We start from the raw sequence: 21,728 nt of genomic DNA on the forward strand, positions 1-21,728 counted from the left end.
GGAGGCCAGAGTCCCTCATGCTGCTCCCAAGAGTGTTTTATTTCCAAAGAGGAGGCTTTGTCAACTCTCCTAGGCATCTGTGATTTCATGAGCTGTGTTAATATTCCTAGAGGGACCAGCAAGGAGTCCTGCCTGCCCTTGGGCAGGAAGACCTGAAGGCCTCATTCTCTCCCCACAGAGTCTGCACCAAGCCCCTCACGTGGCAGAAGGGAGTCCAGTGCAATGGCAAATGCCATCAGTCCTCAGAGCAGAGCCTCTATGGGACCGGGTCTGAGTTCTTATCGCTGACACTTCATACATGACATCCTCAAGCAACTTTGAGTCCGCAGCCCCTTTGAGAACCCATGAAATCAGTGGACACCCTCCCCAACACTCTAGTTCATTAAAATGTGCAAATGGCACGTGTACACAACATCTCGAATATAATTCCAGGGTTTCACAGACCTCCTTAAGCTCTTGATGGATTCCCTAGGAGCCTTAGATCTCCTGGGTTTAGAACCCCTGTTCTGCATAAATGTTCCAAATTTGTCTCCTCCACTCAGAGAAAGTTTTGTTATCAAGAGTTGTTTTTCGGTCTTAGTGTTGCCTAACATTCAGATGTTAATGTCTGCCAGCTGACATTTATGACGTCTTTGCTTTTTCATGGCCTCCTGTTCTAAGTCACAAAGTCAGAATTTCCAATCATCTTCTTAAGGGAAATGCCATTCCAATTAATGGCCCGAACTGGTGTGGCCTTTTCCAGGTTGTAAAATGTCGTCACATTCTTTGTGTGATCTTCCCAGAACAGCCTAAGCCTCATCTTGGCAATTAGAAGATTCACTTTGAGGCTCGTGAGTTTCTTAAAGGGAGAGCACATTTTTCGCAGCGTGGTAATACACACAGTATATTGTCCCAAATAATGCCTTTGAAGGCGACCTCACAGCCCCCACTTCTACATTCAGTACGCCGACGTGTGTTCACCCAGTGCGTACAGACACGCCCCCGTGTGCATACACCGGGTCTTACACCGTCCCCAGGTGGCACGTCTAATTGAGAGTAAAAGCGAACATGTCACACTTTAACTTGTCCCTGAGAAACGCCAAAAACATCTTTGTCCGTTGAGGCTAAGCCACGTGCTTTGGAGGGAAGTTAATGGTTCTGTTGAAAATGTCCCTAATTCTGGTGTAACTAAGGACCCACTGAATGGTGCCTGCCGGCTCCAGGTGTCCCCACTCAGCTCTGGGGCAGCAGCGAGGGAGGCTAACTCTGGTGCCTGAACCGAGCATGAGACTAAGGAGAAGAGTTTACAAGGTATGAATACGTCACGTGGGGGAGCACGAATGCATTTGTCGGCAGCACTTTCCAGATTCTTACAAACAGGTGTTATTTTTTTTTTTTTTAAGATTCTCTAGCCTTAAGTGGGTCAGTAAGCATTTTCATGTTCAGACAATGTCAACTTCTTGCATCGTGTATGACTTCATAGTTTTATCAAAGCAGCAACACAGGAATCAGGCTTTTTTTGTGTGGAGGCTATATGGATCTTCCTTTTATGAAGACCTAATGTGAATTCTCCAAACAAATAGGCAGCAGTTGGTCCAAGTTCAAGTACTAAAGAAAAATGTGTGCTTAGAAGAACTTACCAATGCTCCGATTGGCCCCGAGGAGCATTATTACATATAGAGGCAGGTCATGGTGCCAGAAACTTGTGACTTCCCTCTTTTCGTACTGCCTATGTATTTGAAAGGAGACCTTTCTTCCCAAGAAAGGTAACTGAGGGATGCCTGGCTGGCTCAATCAGTACAGCATGTGACTCTTGATGTCAGGGTTGTGAGTTCAAGCCCCACGTTGGGTGTAGAGACTCCTTCAAAATAAAATCTTTAAAAGAGAGAGAGAGAGAGAGAAAGGTAACTGAGTCCAGGGCCCACTCGGCTCCCAGAGTTTGGGGATACGTGGGTCGCTGTCGCAGACGGTGTACTGTACCTTTCCATCTGAGGGGCCGTGGTGTATTCTTTCCGGTGCGCTTATTCTCCGATGCTTTTGTCACCTCGCAGCCTTGGGAGCCCCAGTGTTTCTGCAGTAATTTCCCTCACGAAGCCGTGTGTGCGGATCCCTGGGGCCAGGCCTTGCTGGTTTCCACTGATGCTGGCGTCTTGCTAGTGGATGGTTAGTGAGTAGCTGTCCTTCAAATGTCTTTCTTTGTGTAATTTGTAGTACTTCTAAGATGGGTGACCGCCAGCCAACTCCCTGTAGATAAACGCATCGTCCTCAGTGAGGTTAGCCAGGTTTCCTTTCCTTACAAAATTAACCCCTTCTTTTCAGGACAAGCAGAGGGAATATATTCTGAACAAGCGAGCCAGAGGGTGAGTCGTGCATGACAGGTTTATCCCTTCCCCCAATCTCCTTAGTCTGCGGACATCAAATGACCCACAAAAGGAATCTCCTTTTTGGTCATTACTTATCATGATTCCACCATTTTACCTTAAATCAACAAGGACACCGTTGGTATTTCAAGCTCCTACCTCAGGGACATGCCCTCTATCAGAGCTCTTTTTTTTTTTTTTCAAGGTTTCTGATTCAAAAAGTACTTGGTGTCCAAAACAAATAATAAGAATCTTAGATAACCCATTTAGGATGGATATAGACACAGATTATGACCGGAAGACACATATCAACTTAATACAAAACCAAACTTTCTGACCACCAGGTGGATCACTGTGCCTGGGGAGGTGGTCATTTCCCTGTCAGCACAGATCGGCTGCCAGTGGGACGTGCCCTTGGGGAGGATGCTGTGGAGAGAGTTCACCTTCTGATGGGGATTTCATTTAGACTCCAATACTGTGCGGGCCCTTCCAACAGGAAGCCCCTTTGGATTTTTCCAGACTCCCAGTGAATGTTAAAGGGGTTAAACGCCGGTAGCAAGCCGTCTCCTGGGGCTTCAGAGGGAGCCATGGGCACAGAGTCTGTCTTCCAAGGACGTGTCCTCCACAGCACAGAAACAGACCACCCAGTCTCAGTTACCGTACTGATGTTTTATGAGATTCGGAAAGCCAACACTGAGAGGTGCCTAAAACAACAGCGTCTCCTGGGCCCTAGCCAAGACCTTCTTCATTCCCTCCTCAGACGCTGTCAGCAGGTTTCCCAAGTGCCTGCTGTGTGCCAGGCCCTGTGCTAGGTGCCTTCTGTGGGAAGACAGGAGAGGAGGACCAGGCTTCATAATAGATTTATTTCTGACTTCATCTGTCACTTTTGATGCATATTTCAGTTGTGTGTCCATAACGTCATTATTTAAGTATGTGTGTGTATAACTACATAAACGTATATGTAACTAATTCACTAAAAGGCAGATAATCTAAAATTTGTAAGCTGAGAATTGAAATTAAATATTTAACTTAGAAACTGCAAAACTGTTAGAGAATCTTTGTGATCTGGAAGAAAACTTAACCTCTGGGGGCTTCAGGTTTCTCTGAAGTGGGGGGAGTTTTTTAAGCAGCTGAAAACTAGTTTACAATAATGAAAACTGATGAAATAAAACGGGAAAGATGATCATAACAGGAAGGGACTGTGGACATTAGATTACCTACGTTAAATGTTTAGAGTAGTGCCGGGCACAGAGTTGTAATTTAGGAAACAGCAGCTATTACCTTTACAGTATCCCTCTGAACGTGCTAAAAGGTAACAAAATCCATAGGTTTTGCCAAAAGTGCAACCAAATAAAATAATTAAAAACAAAAAACAGTAACACACTATAGACGTTTAGTCCCATCTCTTAATTTTATAGATGAAAAAACTAAAGAAATGGTGTGACTTGCCCAAGATCACACAGCTGGTTAGCGGCACGTCCAGAACTGGAAGCCAGAGGTGGTTCCTGGTCCAGCGCTGTTCCCACTAAACCAACTACATTTTATCAGAATCAAATTAAACTCTACCAATGTTATTGTCTTTACCTTCACACAGATTTCCAAAAAAAAAAAAAAAAAAATGTAGTCCCACGCAAATAATTATGTTCTGATCGAAAGAGTGTTACATTCTACTTTTTGGTTGTTTTTAGGAATGAGGAAACACGCTTTACAATGACTATTTGCATGGCTTGCCTAAAAACTGTTAGAGTTCTCTGCTTCTGTTTTTTTTTTTTTTTTAATGTCAAATCCAAATGAAGATCACCACGTCCCCTTCTGCAATTTCCGTCCTGATGGATCCAAAATTTCTTGGAGGTGTCAGATACAAGGATCCTGGTGATGTGCCAGGCAATTCTTTTCTTCCACCTTGAGGGAAGTTGTCTGCCGCAGGTGGCAGCCACATACACCCGCGAGCTTGGATTTATTCCTCAGATTATTGTTTTCATTTCCTGGGTATGCAGCACTGCTAGCCCTGTTCGCTTTTGTTAAGGAGAGAATAACCCTCCAGGCTTCCTTTGTGTTCCTCATTGTGCTTCAAGTCCTCATTCTCTTGGTATTTCTTTGTTTACCTTTTTCTTGTCGGTACTTCATCATGTTATGAGTTGTTTCCATGAAGCCGAATCCCTCCATTTCCTTTCAGGCCAGGTTCCACTCTGTCCCATTAGCGGCTGCTTAATTTCATTAGACCCACCCCCTTGAGAGTCTGCTTCTTTCAAGGTCGTTATTAAAACTCAAAGATCCTTTGTATTCTAAATGCAGCAAAAGCTACTTTGAAGGCAGACTACACCCTGATTAACTATGCTGCCGCCATTTGTTTTGGGTTTGCAGTAATAGAAAAAGCCAGCTCTAAAAGATCATTTCTTCATAAAGAGATTCCAAGAAGGAGAACGTGGCAGTGAAACAGCCATTAAAGCCACGTGTCACTTTCTCCTATCCCTGCTTCCTCCTTCCTGTGCTGTGTATAAACCTATTCAGCCACCTGTAGAAGAGTTGCTGGAGAATAAATGCCAACTCACGCTGTAGATAGGTGGGCTGCTACATGGTGTCCCTCTGTCTTAAATGTCAAATGAAGTGCTTCTGTCATGTATGAATTCCTGACAGTCCCCTAACCCTAACCTTGTGTGATGGCACCGTCAATCCATAGGGCTGCGGTGCTGCCTCTAGGCTAAGAGTACGGGCTTTGTCCCTATACAGACTGGGGCTCCGCATGTTCAAGACGTGACCCTGGACAAGTCACTAGCACCCCTGAGCCTCAGGTCCTCGTCTGTTAAATGGGAGTATTAGAAGTGGCTACCTAAGCGGGTCCTTGGGGCATTTCAGTTAAAGAACGTGCGAAACACCACATCGAGGCCTGGCATTAAGGAAGCCCTGTGTGTACGTCAGCTGCCACTCACAGAAGGAAACGACCGTGGTTGCTTAGTCTGGTGTGAAGATGGGTACTGGCACGATCATCCCGTGTTTTGGAAATTCACGTCTGCCGCCAGCAGAAACACAAACAGCATGAGATTCAGTTACTTCTGTAGAGGAAGAGGGTAGAGGAGGGTAGGAAAGCCACCGGATGGGCTGTCACAGAATTTACATTCGCCACAGTAATTTAGGGGAGCTAGAGCAAGCCCTCTGTCTAACAAAAGCTTAGCAGGTTCTGAGCTCTGACAAATCCAGAGCCCCCACCGGCCTGTGGCCTGCCGGAGCGGAGCAGGAGAGCCCTCCCTTGCGAGGCAGTTATTAACCCTGTCCGGACAACAAAAATCTGTTCTCTCCTGGGCACCATCCAGGGAGGGATGAACCCCCCCCACCCAACCAGACAGATTTCTAGAAGAGCCAAGACCCTCAGGGCCCCACGCACCTCAGTTGTAACCAAAGAAACAAACCCAGACCCACAGCCACAAGGAACACTTGAAGACCTAAATGTCAGACAGAGCACAGATTAAGAAGAAGCCCCTTATCCTGCCTAAAATGTTCCACCATCCCAGAACCTCTTTGCCTTGTGCCGATTCTACATCAGACTCAAAACAGACCCTTTGCTTATGAAAGAGTCTTAGTATTTTTTTTAGCCCTCTATGTCCTAGGGACCCTCAGGAACAAAGTAATTGCTAGCAGTTTAAGTCCCCCCTAAGTAAGTCTAAAAACAAATCCTAAGTATCGTTACAGTCTCTGATCGGCCATTCACCCGACGTCTTCCTGAACGTTTCCATTACAATTAATTTTTTCCTGTCATCTCAGCAACTTCATTGACATTTCTCTCTTATTTTTGTCTAAGAAGGAGATTTCATGTTCCTCTACGGAGAAATACTGAAAGTTTATAGGTAAACTCCTGTGGGTAGAGACACGGGCAGGGAATAGGGTGTGTCTGTATTTGCTTTCAATACAAAAGGAAATTTTAGTTTGGGTTTAATTTTGGTTTTAGACAAAATCATCTGAGAAATGACGCAGTTTCAAACATTACAGAAAAATAAGATAATACTTCATGGCTGAGCTTTTTCTTGTACTTTTTTTACCTTGCCGTTCAGTCCTTTGGTACAATGCCAGGAAGAACTGGGATGGAGGGATGCCGATTTTTCTCTGCTGAGTATGGAAGAGAAGAGTATAGTTTCTAGGCCCCGCTGTTCTGCTCCCTCCATAGAGGAAGGAATGTCAGTCCTTCTCCCTGAGAGCATAGGACTTGAACTTACTGTGTAGACCTTACGAACGCTCCAGAAGCTGACCTTCCTTGCCTAGAGAGAACTGGGGTCCAGAGCCACTCACAGGCATGTATTATGGGTTCTGAACCTGTAGGCTGGGTACAGTGTCAGGGTGACCACGTCTCCTCTTCCAGATGACCTTCCGTCAGTGCCCGTGTTTGACAAGACCCTGCCAGTAAAACAGATGCATGTGCTGGAGACCCTGGACCTTTTGATCCTCAGAGCTGACAAAGGTGATGTTCCCCTTCCCGGTAGCGTCCTCTGAGCGGGGGGGGAAGCGTGTGGCCCTCCGTGGCCGACCGTGAGGGTCACGAGGGTCCGACGGCACGGGTCACGCCGGCTACTGCTTCACAGGTGCCCGGTGCTCAGGGTCCCCGGGCGGCCCTCTGTTCTCTGAGGAGGGGACGGTGAGGGAGGAGGGTGGCGGGGCACATCCTTCAGTGCGCTGCTGGGGAAAGCCGGCGTGGGGTTTCTCCCCACTTCTGGAACACCTGGGCTCCTAGTTCTGTGGCAGTAGCTTGCCTGCACCGTCTGCTCTTCCCGTCTTCCCAACAGTCTCTTCCTCCACCTTCTCTCTCTCACAGGGAAAGACGCCCGCCTCTTTGTCTTCAGGCTCAGCGCCGTGCACAAGGCCGTCGAGGGCAAACAGGCCGTGAAGGGCAAGTGTGACTGCAGGGACAACAAGCTGGAGAAAACAAAAGGTGACTGGAGTCTTCTGGAGTCTTCGTATTTGGGTGCTTTCTGTTCAGCGAATTCTGTTTTCTTCCTCGGACTGCCCAGATTTCCCTGGAGATGGAAATGCATGGGAATTTGATTTTATTGGTTTGGTTTTTACTCAGAGACATCGCCAAGATCGTATCACCGTTCCCCTGAGAGAAGCCTGAGGGTCAGGCGCCTGGGTGGCTCAGTCGGTTAAGCATCCGACCTTGGCTCAGGTCATGCTCTCATGGCGCAGCCTGTGAGCTTGAGGCCTGCATCGGGCTCTCTCTCTCAAAAATAAACAAACATGAGAGAGAGAGAGAGAGAGAGAGAGAGAGAGAAGCCTGAAAGGTAGAACAACATGTGGAGGGTTAGAGGAAAGTCCAGGCCTTGTGTTAGAGGAAAGTTTTGAAGGTAAGGTGAGTTCTGTTCACAGATCTGCAAAGAGAGACTTTGAGCCTCTGGCTCCTGGCGCTCTGCTCACATGCCACTTTCATTCATATGGTGCCGTGGGCTCGAAGCTGAGACCACAAACTCTGGGCTACAGGGAATATGACTTGCTTAATTTTCCAGAAACTCAGCCTAACTTGTATCTCCCGTCTCCGTCCTGTCTGGCGGTGGGAACATTCTCAGGCATTCTCCCTGAGTTCTGCTTCATTTCCAGGGTTCTTAGGGACCGCCACATTGTTGAAGCCCGGGAGCTTCCAGACTCCTGTCTTGTGTCAGCATCGTTTATTTCTCTTCCCAGGCTGCCACTTGTACGCCATTAACACTCACCACAGCAGAGAGCTGAGGATCGTTGTCGCCATCCGGAACAAACTGCTCTTGATCACGAGGAAACACAGCAAGCCGGGCGGGGTCACGAGCACCTCACTGCTGTGTCCCCTGCCCGAGTCACCTGTGGAGGAGTTCCAGTACATCAGGGTGGGTCTGCTCTTCACATCTCCTCTCTGGGCACCTGTTGGGATGAGCACTGGGTGTTGTATGGAAACCAATTTGACAAGAAATTTCATATTTAAAAAAAACAAAAACAATAAAGTGGATTGAGGGAGGAGAGGACAATGAGTGGTGGTGGGAGCATTGTTCTAGAAAGAATGTCCCAGAAGCCCTCTCCCAAAGGGATCTCTGCTTTGCCTTTGAGCAGAGATCCAGTGAAATATGGGAGTAGGTGCTGAGCATATCTGGAGAAAGCGGGTTCCGGGCAGAAGGAGCAGCCAGTTAAGGACCGGAGGCCCCGGTCAAGGCACAGTCAAGAGGCCGCAGTGGCTGGAGCCAAGGGAACAAGGTGGGGAGGTCAGAGAGCCTTGAAGGCCGTTGCTAGGATTTTGGTTTCGACTCTGAGGGAGAAGGGGCAGCCATTGGAAGGGTTGAAGCAGCGAAGTGACATGTTTTGAAAGGATTTTGCTGGCTGCTGGACAGAGAAGGGTACGGAGGGAGCCCTGAGCATAAAGGAGGAGACCCTCTAAGAGGCTAACGCAGGATCCTAGCAAGAGACCCTAGTGGTTTTGATGGCTGGGGAGGTGGAAGAAGCTGCCCGGCCTGCCTTAGAGGATTTAGGGCTCTGCTGAGGGTGGGACCTTGCGAGAGAAGCCTCCTTGGGGGCCCCGTCCCTTTCCTGCTCTTACTGTCTCTTCCCTTTTTTAAATCGTTGGTACGTTATGTGACCTGTGTCACACATTGGCTACTAAGGCAAACTTCGCCTGTGGATGAGCTGAGCAATTATTATTTTTGCCAGAATTAAAGCCGCCTGAATTATGCATATCAGTCTGCTCACATTCAATTTAAGGATTGAACAGCATAACAGTTAAGTTAAAACAAGTTAAAATCTTGCTCTAATTAGGTGTTAATCTTCTTAATACAGAAATTAGCCATCTTAATGACTGTTCGCGTAGAGCATGTACATTTATGTGGAGTATCAGCTCTCCTGCGCTCAAATCTTGGTTCTACCACATTTAACTGTGCGAGTGTGGGCAAGTCATGTGACCTTCGAGCTTCACTTTCGTTATCTGTAAAATAGAATAAAGCCTCATCTACTTCATAAGGTTGTTAGGAGGATTCAGGGAGAACAGTGCCTGGCACTGTGTTAAGTGCTCGACAAGGTTAGCCATTATTATTTTTTTATTATTAAATCATAGGACAGGGCTGGACTATCTGAGAGCTAATGTGGACCATACTACTGAATCACTTTTGCCAATTGTGGGTTTTGAGGACAGGTTTGGTGGGGGGGGGGGGGGGTCTGGTACCGTCCCTGCCCCTCTTTCCCGGTCTCCACCTTCTCTGCCTGGGGAGGGGACCCTCTGCTGCATGGAGGCGGGCAGGCAGGGCGGGGGGGTGGAGGGGGAGGGTTGATGAAAACGGCTGCTCTGTGTCCTGACCCCTCCTCCATGTCACCATCAACCACAGGAGATCTGTCTGTCCGACTCTCCCGCGGTGATGACCTTAGTAGACGGGCCAACTGAAGAGAGTGACAATCTCATCTGTGTGGCTTACCGGCACCAGTTCGATGTGGTGAATGAGAGCACGGGGGAGGCCTTTCGTCTGCACCACGTGGAGGCCAACAGGGTGAGTTGGCAGGTGTAGGGGCGAGTGAAAATCGAAGAAGACTAGGAGTGCTTCTTCTAACCTTGTGATGCCATCATTAGGATGTCTTTTTTTCTTAATATTTTTTTTAATGTTTATTCATTTTTTTGAGAGAGAGACAGAGTGTGAGTGGGGGAGGGGAGAGAGAGAGAGAGGGAGACACAGAATCCAAAGCAGGCTCCAGGCTCTGAGCTGTCGGTACAGAGCCCGATGCGGGGCCCGAACCTACGAACCGTGAGATCATGACCTGAGCTGAAGTCGGACACCCAACCGACTGAGCCACCCAGGCGCCGCCATGATTAAGATGTCTTTAAGATTACGTTTATGAGGCCCCTGGGTGGCTCAGTCGGTTAAGCATCCGACTTCAGCTAAGGTCCTGATCTCATGGTTCGTGGGTTCGAGCCCCGCATCGGGCTCTGTACCGACAGCTCAAGAGCCTGGAGCCTGCTTCGGATTGTGTGTGTGTGTGTGTGTGTGTGTGTGTGTGTGTGTGTGTGTGTGTGTCTCTCTCCCCGCCCCTCCCCTGCTCACATTCTGTCTCTCACAGTCTCTCATAGGTGAATAAACATTAAAAAAATTTTTTTAATTAGGTCTGATTGATCATAGCACTGTTTTGTGATACATTCTGTGGGCTGTGCCACATGAAGTTGCCACTGCTGTTGCTCAAACTGGTTCAATCTAATCTAACTGCCCCATTCCCTGCTCAGCTTTCCCAAATCTCCCCCTGCCATTCTGTTCTTCCTCATGAAGGAGAAGTGAAGGGTCAAAAAGCTCAACTTAAGTAACTATACCAACGAGAACCTCTGGCCAGTCACACCCCAAGGGCCTTATTCTCTCCGTAGCCCTGCAGACTCACAGCTTGGAGACTAGGTGACTGGAGCAGGTCTCCATCCCTGAAAAAGGCCCCCTAGGAAAGGAGGAAGGGACGAGAGTCTGCCTCCAGCCTGAGCTGCACAGTGCGCAGGCATGTCCTAGGTTTGGACAGGATCCGGGCCCCTGTCACGCAGGGCAAGACCAGATAACACTGGAGCCACATGAGGCTTGCGTGGTGCAGAGCCAACACTCCGGCTTAGGTGCCGAGGACAAGGATGCCGTGGAGTGGGGCGTAGTTCCTGATGAGAACTTCCAGACCCACAGTCTTCCTCCAGCCCTGTTCCACTAGATCCAAGAGACTGCAGAATTCTTCCTGATTATGCTTTACAAGAGATAAAAAAAAAAAATACAACTTGCGTTAGGGCACTACCCAAATATTCATAAAAATTGCTAATTACGGTATTAAGAAAACTTAACACCACATGAGAGCAAGATTTTAAGAAATAGAATAATCATGGGGCGCCTGGGTGGCTCAGTTGGTTAATGACTCTTGATTTCAGCTCAGGTCATGATCTCACGGTCTGTGAGTTCGAGCCCCATGTCAGGCTCTGGGCTGACAGCTCGGAGCCTGGAGCCTGCTTCGGATTCTGTGTCTCCCTCTCTCTCTGCCCCTCCCCTGCTCATGCTCTGTCTCTCTCTCTCTCTGTCTCAAAAATAAATAAAAACAGTTAAAAAAATAAATAAAATAAAAAGATCAGTGCTCTGACCCCACCCCAAATCAATTAAATCAGAATTTCTGGGTGTGTGGTGTGTGGGAATCAATCCGTTTTAAGTCTTGCCAGATGATGCCAGTATGGACCGAGTAGAACAAGTCTGTCCTGAAACTCTTCCTAATTTAGAGCCGGGAGAGCAGCCCCTCTATCCCAGTGCCTGGGAACCAGTAGCCTTTTCCAGCTTCTGAGGAGGGAGGGTCCAGTTTGGCTTGAAAAGTTCTTGTCCTTCTTGCTTTTCAAGAACTCTGTGTGACCAGCTAAAGGACGTAGAAAACTCATGGCCCAGTAGGTCTCTGCACAGTCAGTCCCTTTCCTAGCGACCAGTTTCCTAAGACCTTATGTGCTTTTTCTGCTGGCAATTACTGTTTACTTATATTTAATACCCTGATAATTCATTAGAGCGTTTGTGGATTTTTTTTCCTCTTAAGATTCCTCTTAAGGCTGAGGAAAAATCACATTAAAGGCAGTTTTCTTGGGGGACTCCTGTGTTTTGTTTTTCTGAAAGGAGGAATAATTCAAAAATGTTCTCTTTTTTTCAATATGCTTTTAAAAACTAAGTCACTGAGTTTTTCCCCTGAAAAAGAAAATTTAAAAAAATATATTTTTTAAGCCCTTCCCTCGATCTAAGTGGGTCAATGTGTACGCTCCATCTTCGGGTACATCCCCAGCAGCTGAGTGGTAGCTAAGCAGGCGTGGGTGCTTAGACACAGCGACTCACCTTTGCAAGGAATTTCCTGTCTAATTGGAAAAATAAGCCCTAGGGAAATGACCAAGGTAATGAACAAAGTGTTTTCCCATAGCCAGTCAGGAATGGCCTGCAGGAGCAGGGCTAGCTTTTCCCCAGAATGTTCCTGCGGCCCAGACCCCTGTGCTATGGAGGCAGGACAGAGAGAGGCCGATCTCCCCCCATAGTCACTGGGCATTTCTGGGTCATTCAAGTTACTCACACTGCTGCTCTGTGCACAGTGTAGATTTTCTGGCCTAGTTTCCTGCCTCCACTCCTCTTCTCAGCCAAGCCCATTCGATTCCCATTTCAGCTTTCAGCCCCATCTCAGGGGCTAAGAGAACCCTAGGTCAAGAGAGGAAATGTTTAAGAAGCACCAAAGCAGCCGTCTGAAAGTCAACATCAAGTTCCTTTTACCAGCAGGCCTATCGTGACCTACTGCCGCGGTTCCAGCAGCCAGCATTGGCCTCTTTCCCAAAGCAAAGGTGTCCTCTAGAAGGGACGGCACACCTGGTAATGAGATCTGGGTCTCTGGCTTAGTTGCTGGGCCTGAGTCCCCATCTTGACCAAAGGCCTGGAACCCAGTGGGTCTCAGTTGGGAGCTCACCCCAGAATCACATGGGAAGGCCAGACACTGACCCGACAGTGGTTCCCACTTTCAGCTGGGGCTGGGGACGGTGGGTTGCAGACTTGGCTTGTTTCAAGTCTGTGTTTTGAATTTTCACAACCACCATATGTTACTTTTATCATTTTAAGATGCCAATAAAGTGAAATACTTATTTTTAATCAAATAGAAAATTAAAAGCTAACACCTGTGTCCTACCCTAGACCTACTATATCAGGATCTCTAGAGCAAATATATATATATTTTTTTTTAACTCTCTCTTTTTTTAATGTTTATTTATTTTTGAGGGAGAGAGCTTGTGTGTGTGAACACACGAGCAGGACAGGGACGGAGAGAGGGAGACAGAGGATCCCAAGCGGGCTCTGCGCTGACGGCCTCGAACTCATGAACCGTGAGATCATGATCTGAGCCAAAGTTGGATGCTTAACTGACTGAGCTGCCCAGGCGCCCCCTAGAATATGTTTTTTAAAGCTCTCTAGTTGATTCTGATGTCCTCACCTGGTCAGGAAACAATGCTACGGAGATCGACTCCCACCAGGCCCTTCCCCCAGGGAAACCAACATACATATTGAAGCATGAAATGGGTCTCGCTGTGCTGAGTGTTAACAGAGGTCTGAACAAAATGCCAAGGAGTGCCCAAGGAGGCAATGACCAAGTCCAAGCAGTGGACTGAGTGTCAGCCCCATGCCGGAGCGCTTCGTGAACATTATCTCACAAAATGTGCCCATCGGCCTGTAGGGAATGTGCTGTTCGCGTGCCCATTTTTGCAGAAAAGGAAGCTGAGGCTCAGAAAGGAGGAGTCACTGGACCCAAAACTACACAGCTAGTAAGTAGCAGAGACAGGACTTGAACCCAGGCCGTCTGATTCTGATTCTGTGCCCTTAACCCCCAGCCTGCTGTAGCCTCCATAGCCATGTCCCGAGGCACGATGGGAGTAGGCCACAGAGATTTCCTGTATTCAGTCATGCGTTGGCCGAGTATCAGTTCTGCTCCTGCCCTGTGCCAGGCCCAGTCTAGGTGCTGAACATCTGTAGGCGAGGCTTCTGCTTCACGAAGCTCATGTTCCCCCGGGGAGGAGGGCTCCAATAAACGGACAAGTAAGTGAGCATCAGACAGTGACACACGCGATGCACATGATAAAAATAGAGGAGTCTGCTACATAGCAGAAGGGGGGTTATCTGGGATTTGGCCCCCAAGTCTTTCTGCTCCCAGACTTGAGCCTCGCGGTCTCCCACCCCCTCTGAAGCACCCACAACTCTTGCTTGTGGCATTTGCCTCGTTGTACCTTGTTTTATGTATTTACACGCTTTTCTGGTTTTTCCTTGAGAGGTGGAACCCTGCCTTATTTTTTTCTGTGTGCTTCATGGCACCTAGTACAGCGCCAGGTGATGACAGACGGAAGGGGGCCAGGGTTCCACCGGAGGGAAGCCAGAGCCAAGGCAGAAGCCCTGGCTGAGGGTGGCCGGTGAGGGCTCAGCACAGTGATGTTGACGACCGCAAAGAGGAGGGCTGCCGGGCGGAGAGTCTTCCGGAGGAGCCCCGGTGGCCCTGGGCAGCACAGACTCTGGAAGGGGCGGGAGAGACGAACTGAAGGAGACGGGTCCCAGCCCGGGGCGACAGCAGGCACGCAAAAGACACCTGAGAGACCCTGAGGAGGATGCTGCGGGGCTCTAGGGTGTGGGGGTGCCCTGAGACTTCGGGGCTAGCTCTGCTCGCACAAAGGAGGAGGTTAGAAGGAAGGTAGTCCAGTGTGAGAGAAAGATAATAGTGCTGATTGTGCACTCTCCTCCGCGTCTTGTGGAATTCTCACTACACTCCAGCAAAGGGAGCATTCTCCTTATATACCACTTTCACAGGTGAACACCTAGGGCCGGAGGTTAAGCCGTTTGCCGCAAGCCACAGAGGCAGTAAGTGGTGCAGGCGGGATTTTCTCTCGGGTCCGCCTGACCGGTGTCCGTGCTCCCACCCGCCCCCCTGCACCGCCTCCTGCCTCTCGGTGACTTGGACGTGGAATCTGTTGGGTTGAGAACAAGAACGAAAGGCTTAGAAACGTGAGCCAGGGGCTGAGGAGAACAGGTGCCTGAGGTGGGAGGGTTAGGGATTTTGAGCTCAGAGTAAAAGGTGAAGCCATAAAAGATGAACGTTTTTCTAAGTGAGGGAAGGGCCTAGACGTGAAGAGGACTCTGAGGTAGGAGAGCGGGCGAGAGGAAGGGAGATGCCAGGGGTCAGAGGCAGTGGAGAGCTGGGCAGAGATGAGCATTGGCCAGACATCTTTGGCTCTGGGAAGAAGGAAATCTTTGTCGAGCCCAGAGAAGGCAGACCCCGATCGCGTGGGGGCCAGACTGCAGGGTGAAGGCAAGTGAGGGAGTAAGAGGAACGGGACACGTACAGAGGGCCAGGGCTTGGAACTCCGGAGGGACCCAGGACATCACCAGGTTGAGCGGTGTTCTCAAACCAGGCACCGAGGGCCTGGGGAGGGGAGTTTGCCCAGATCTCAGAAGCGGGTCTTCCGGCGCCCGTTCTGTTGCGTCGTGCTGCCTCCCTCCAAGCGCGGGAGAGCCAGAGAATAGAAGCGAAGACCTGCCGCAGTGGTTTCGAGATTGTGACACTCTCCACACTTGGGGCGGGGGGGGGGGGGGGGGGGGGGGGTGGGGAGCGGCGGGGAGCCTGGCTCAAGTACAGAGCGGTGAGGTAGCGAAGGACCAGAGACCCATTCAAACTTCGGCTGTGGCACTTACTCGCTGACTTCACCTCTCTGAGCCTCATCTTTATTTTTTAATAAGTTTATTTATTTTGAGAGAGAGTGTGCATGCAAGCAGGGGAGAGGCAGAGAGAGAGAGAGAGAGATTGAGAGAGAAAATCCCAAGCAGGCTCCCCACTGTCAGCACAGAGCCTGATGCGGGGCTCGATCTCACACATTGTGAGATCGTGACCTGAGCTGACATCAAGAGTCGGCACTCAACCGACTGAGCCTCACTTTCTTCATCGGTGAAGTGGGAATGACACCGCGCGCTCCCCGGGGCCGATGTGCGAGTGAACTGAATTACCCCTGCGAGGAAGCTTGGGGAACCAGAGCACTACCTAGATAGGAGTTCTGTTAACAGAGAGCCCACCCCCGCCCCCCACCGAGCTCCTCAAAGGGCAGAAAAGACAGTGACAAAGTCCCAGTGGAGAAAGGAAGGGGAGGCCGTTCTGTGTGTTGCAGGCGTGGCCGCCCCAGGTGGAAGTGATCCCACGGAGCCCGAGTCTACAGAAAGCTAAGGGCCCCCGCTAAACCTTTGAACCTGAGAAAGTCTTTTAACATGTCGCGTCCAGCCTGCTCACCGCCGCTGCCCTCCCCATTGCAGGTTAATTTTGTGGCAGCTATTGATGTGTACGAAGACGGAGAAGCCGGGCTCCTCTTGTGTTACAACTGTAAGTTGCTAAAATTAACTGTTGTTTTTCTGGGCAATTCCAAGGGACTCAGCCATAGATCTACCTGCCATATTGTTCCTGTGACCTTAAGGGCACCCCAGGGAGCGGCTATGAGTTGCATTTCCGACCTGGCTCTCCCAGACCTCCTGGTGAGATGGTTCAAGGGCACTGTCTCCAGGATGCGAGGTGGTGACAGTGGCTTCCACTTAGGGAGCCCTTACTGTGTGCCGTGTGCTGGGCTCCATACGTTCCAGTGACTGTGTCATCTAATTCTCAGGGACCTTTATTACCTGTATTTGGAGATGAGGCGCCTGAGGCCTGGAGAAGTGACCTGTCTTTCTCAAGATCATGCAGCTACAGAACAGCAGACCCAGGGTTCACATTTGGGGACCTCTTGATTCCAGGGCCCCTAATTTTAGCCACGGTTACTATTCTACTCTTCGGTTTCTCAGGGGTTAACGAAATCAGCCTCAACCTGGTGTATCCGGCCTCACCTGGGCTGGTTTGGGTCGGGTGGCAGGGTGGGTTTGGGACAGACCGGGTCAAATGCATCAAAGAGGGTCTTGTAAGAATTTTCAGCCTTTCAAAAGCTAATATTATACTACAGTACAAAGGATCTTCTTAAGGCTAAAAGTAGTAAGGCATTTTCCTAGATCAGCCTGCCCAGTCTAACTAAAACAATAAAACATATTTTTTCACCTATAATTGTATGGATTTAGAGTAGTGATTTTAATCGGCCCGCGTGGGGCCAATACTTTGATTAATCTTTGATTAATAAGTATGGGAGAGCTAACTACCAGCAGAGAACTCCGTTTGGTAAACCTCGTCTTGCAAGATGTGAGATTTGACAGCCCCTGTGATGAGAGGGCCAATATGCACACTGCGTCCAGAGTGGTCCCTGGACCCCCGGGGCTGGACCCAGGCTGCCCCTGCCGCCCTGTGTCCCTGTTACAGGGCCCAGCGGAGCGGGGGGACACGTGTTTGAAGTCACTTCCAGAAAATCTCTTTATCTTTTTCTTTAATCGCTTTAAAGGGTAGCCTTTTCAATTTATTGAAAAATCTGTGACAAAAACTTGTGGCCAAATGCTTTACAAACTGATGTCGATTTTTTTTTTTCTTTTAACTGCTTGAAAGGATAGGAAGGATTTTAGGTGGGAGAGAAAATCAGAACAGAAAGACAGAGCAGGTTATCAGAATGGGATGATTAGTCCCAAGATGAAAAGGGAACACGGGAACAAATGTGGATGGACCTCCTCTCTGTGCCACACTGGAAGCTTATGGACGGGAGCAGACCGGGTTCCCCTGGGCGGGAGTGGCCCAGGGCGGTGCCGGGTGTGGTTCAAGTGGCCTCTCCAGGTCATTACCCCCGGCTTTGGTGGTCTCCTGGCTTCAGGCTCTGGTTTCGTCTCGGCATGGGATCGGTGTATGTCTGTTTCCCTAGACCCACTGAGCCGTCAGAAGCTCAGCTCTGTGTCTTTAGATGCCACGCGGGTCAAGGCCTTAGCAATCCCGGAGATTCCCAGACCTGCCTCTGTCTTCCCCAAACAGTGCCACTTCTGTCCCGTTTCTCTGGGTCCGGAACCTGGCTTTCCTTTTCCATCTCCCTCCTTCTCCCAGAAGGCTGCCAGGTCCCCGGTGAACAACCCCGGAGAACCAGTTGGTTTTCCCCACGGTCACCCGGGCCACTTCTGTAACTCCTTCCCCCACACGCACTGGCTGCTGCGTTCGCTTGTTTTCATCAGACGCCTGCGCAGTGAAGGCCCCTGTCGACAGGGTGCTGTAGAAGGATCTTGCCCCCTGCCGCGTTTGCAGCTGATTTTTATCAGCTTCCTTTCTAGTAAAAAACAAAACGAAGTACCAAACAGCTTGTATAAATTCAGAGTGTTGTAGAAAGAGATTTTTATCTCAGATATGTTAAAGATGAAAGTATTTTGTAATAGAAACTACAACTGCCAGTTATGTGTTCTTTGAGAAAAGTGTATTTGCAAGGTAGATGTCAGGGGGACAAAGTAGAAGTAGTTCAACGGATGATCTTCTTTTCTTGTGATGCATTTCTAGCTTGAATATCAGAGTCGGGCTACTTAAAAAGAAAGAAAACTTGGCTGTGACCTTAGCACGCAGTAACGATTCACACTTAATGCAGATGACAAATCTCGCTACGAAAGGTGAACTCTGTTTGCTGATGGTGTTTGAAAGATAATCGTGCAAGGAAACCAGAAAAGCTCACGCAAGTGCTGTTCTCAGGGCGAGCCTGTCTAGCCTATGTCTTAACTTCCGGATGAGTCACGTGACGAATACAGAACCCGCCACTCGTGACTGCTGTGCAGGTTAACAGGATCTTACCAGCGAAGTCCATAACACGTTGCCAGGCACAGCAAGATTTTCTCTTTCCTCCTTTTAACTCCAGATTCATCAGAGCAGCAGTCAGAATCCAGTTTGTTTGGTAACCTCCGTAGGCTTTTCTACACGCAGGAAGGGACTTCAGGGAAATTCGTTTTAACACTAGAGATAGTGTCTGTCACCTGCTCACTCCCCACCAGCTGGATGGGCAAAGTCACAGGAGTGAAGGTCAAGGACTCCTAGCTGCTTCCTGTGACATTTTCAGAATCCTGCCCTTCACCCCAGCCCCCGATCCAGGCTTTCCTTTTTAAACCACAACAGATGACCTTCTCTGTGCCAGGCACGAGTTAGATTCTGGAGACACGGCAGTGAACGGAGCTGCCAGGGACCGCAGTGAGCTCACAGTTTAGGGGAGAGCCAGGTATGGGCGCCAGCACCCTGGGTGTGAACGTGCTTCACAGCTCTGGGCCTCGAGAGACATGCCTTGCTTACTTTTCTAAATCAATTCGGTCTGATTTGGACCCCCCCCCCCCCCCCCCCCGGCCTCAGGTACAGAAACCACCCGTATTGGTTATCAGGAAGGAGAGCCGTCTACATCTCTGGGGTCCTATTGGAGTCGCTGGGGTTTATTCAGGTGGAAGGGGGAGGGGAGAGGCCCCTGAACTGCAGTCTGGGGCACCTCATCCATGCCTGTGTGACCGTTTCTCAGGCCGACAGCTTCACCGTGGGACAGGCTGAGCCCCCGAGGCACATTCACACTGCTCTCCGCCATCCGGCATGCTCTGTGCTTCCCAAGTTCAGGTCTCCTCCACCCCAGACCCCCTCAAACCCACCAGCAGTTTGCTGGCCTCTGATGGGAGTTGGGGCAGGCCTCGGGGGTGGAGAGGAGGTGTGTGTAAGGGACCGGAGCCTTGAGGGACACATCTCTGACCTGTCCTTCCTGAGTGGGGACAGGGAGGGAAGGGCCATTTACTCATTCAGCAGATATTTACTAAGCACCTAAGGTGCCTAGGTGTTTCAGCAGTGAGTAAAATATACACAGATCCCTGCCTCTCAGAGTGTACCTTTTAAGGGCAGGTAGACAATTAAAAGGATAAGAAAAACATCCAGTATGTGGAACGGTAGTATGTGCTAAGGGGAATAAAACAGGGAGAGGGACCAGGGTTCAGCAGGACTGGGGAGTGCAGGTGTCCATTTAGGGAAAGTGGCGAAGGAAGGCCTGCCTGGGAGGGGCGCTCGGAGAGAAGACCCTGAGGGAGTCAAGAAGGGGTTTGTGTTCCACGAACATTCTAGTACTTCATTGACTGCTGTGGCCCCAGCAGAGTGAGTGTAGGTGTGAGTGGATGAAGATGGTATCTGAAGAGGACCAGATTCGGGGGCGAGGGGGAGCCTGGGAGATGAAGAGCCTCTTACTCTGGGGAGCAGCCAGAGGATTTTGAGCAGAGGGGTGACAGGATGGGACTTATGGGTGAAAGGACCGTGGGCCACTGTGCGGAGAACTTCACGGAAGCTCGTGCCTGCACTCGTGGGATGACAGATGGCAGGGGCTTGTACCAGCACACAGCAGCGGAGGTGCTGAGATGTGGTCCAGCCCCAGGGGTGTTTGAAATACGGGAACCAAGATCATTTGCTTGACGAATCCAGCAGGGCATGTGGGGGAGGAGAGAAGGGAGGCTGTCCCTGGGAACAGGAGCAACTGGAAAAATGGAGAATACCATTTCCTGAGACGAGGGGAACTCTGAGAGGAGCAAGTTTAGGAGGGAACATCAAGAGTTGAGTTTGGACACATCAGTGCCTCCCCGATATGCTAGCGGAGGCCCCAGGGACTCGGGAGAGTGCCCACGGGACACCTTCATTTGGGAGCCATCATTAGCATGTAGGTGACACTTAGAATCACCAGAAGCGGGGATGTGGGGAGAGAGAGTGAGAGGAGCCAGCGGGCTGAGGAGTGGCTCCAGGGAAGCAAGTCTCCAGAAAGGCATCACGAGAGGAGGAACCAGTTCCTGAAGCCTTCAGGCCCTGCCCAGCAGCTCCAGCTTTCACACACGTGCCTCGCCACACGCCACACAGCGGGGACACAGCTCTCCGTTCCAGCCCGGGGTGGGAGTGGCTGCTTCGCGGGGGTGCAGTTTCTTTTTAGGGTCAGAGAGAGGTCACGAAATTGGACCGTGGCGTTGCACACCTCTGTAAATTTACAGAAAATACAGTGAATTGTACACTTACCGTGGATGGATTTTATAGTGTATAAATTATAGCCCCATGAACCTGTTTTTTTTTAAATAATTAAAAATAATTCAATTAAAAATAAGATTGTACAGGTAAAACATGATGGGCTTCTGGAATAAAAGGAGCTTTTGCTTCTGTACGGACCTTCTCACTCTGAGAGGATCTGAGCCACCTGGACCTGTGCTTCGAGCTCAGAGCAGGCCAGGAACGGGCGGCTGTTCAGCCTGGCCTTAATCGAATTCTGGCCGTGTTCCCCAAGGTGACACAGGCACATGGCTTCAAGTTTTCCTAGCAAAATGTTGGGGGGGGGGGAGCCAGTGGCGGGAGTATCCAGCTCCCAACGCGCTTGTCCTGCTGAGTGAGGCGGGAGGGCCTCCTCCGTCCAGGCGGCCCCATCACCAAGTGTCCCTTCTTCTCTGCAGTCCAGCACACCTCTGTTCAAACCCTGCCCCCCCGGGTGGTACTTGTGAGACTCTGGACCAGCCGCTTCACCTCTCCTGGCCTCAGTCTCGCCATCTGCACGACGAGTATAATCATGGCACCTGCTTCAAAGCATTCAGACTAAATAAGCTAACTTTTGTAAAGCTCGGTGCCCGGCACATAGTAAGTCCTTCCCAAATGCAGCCGCCATTGCTTGTAGTGTCATGGCCGTGGCTCCGACTGCCTCCCGGCCTGAGAACCTGGCGTCGTGGCGGGGTTAGTACCGGCTGTCTGTGAAGACCTAGCAGATAGGATGCTATTCTGGTTGCCTGTTTTTCAAATATCTAATTACCCGGCCCTAAGCGTTGTGTCTAACAAAAAAATGAGTCGCTGTTGTTTTGTTGCAGACAGTTGCATCTATAAAAAGGTTTGCCCATTTAATGGGGGCTCTTTTTTGGTTCAACCCTGTGCGTCAGATTTCCAGTTCTGCTGGAACCAGGCTCCTTATGCAATTGGTAAGAAAACCCTCGATCGTTTTGCCCTCCCCACCCCCCACCC

General features: G+C 49.8%; 1 protein-coding gene across 2 annotated transcripts in view; it reads left to right on the top strand.

Moving 5' to 3' along the window:
* The window catches only part of GARNL3 (GTPase activating Rap/RanGAP domain like 3), a 149,294-nt gene that overhangs the window by 118,999 nt on the left and 8,567 nt on the right, over positions 1 to 21,728 (top strand). For both annotated transcript variants that reach the window (XM_043566978.1, XM_043566979.1), the window contains 7 exons: positions 2,031 to 2,142; positions 6,691 to 6,789; positions 7,141 to 7,257; positions 8,004 to 8,179; positions 9,659 to 9,817; positions 16,118 to 16,184; positions 21,578 to 21,685. In XM_043566978.1, coding sequence (XP_043422913.1) covers positions 2,031 to 2,142; positions 6,691 to 6,789; positions 7,141 to 7,257; positions 8,004 to 8,179; positions 9,659 to 9,817; positions 16,118 to 16,184; positions 21,578 to 21,685 — 838 coding nt within the window. The remainder of the gene's footprint in view (positions 1 to 2,030; positions 2,143 to 6,690; positions 6,790 to 7,140; positions 7,258 to 8,003; positions 8,180 to 9,658; positions 9,818 to 16,117; positions 16,185 to 21,577; positions 21,686 to 21,728) is intronic.

This window comes from Prionailurus bengalensis, chromosome D4 (genome assembly GCF_016509475.1).
Source record: "Prionailurus bengalensis isolate Pbe53 chromosome D4, Fcat_Pben_1.1_paternal_pri, whole genome shotgun sequence".
Taxonomy (NCBI): domain Eukaryota; kingdom Metazoa; phylum Chordata; class Mammalia; order Carnivora; family Felidae; genus Prionailurus; species Prionailurus bengalensis.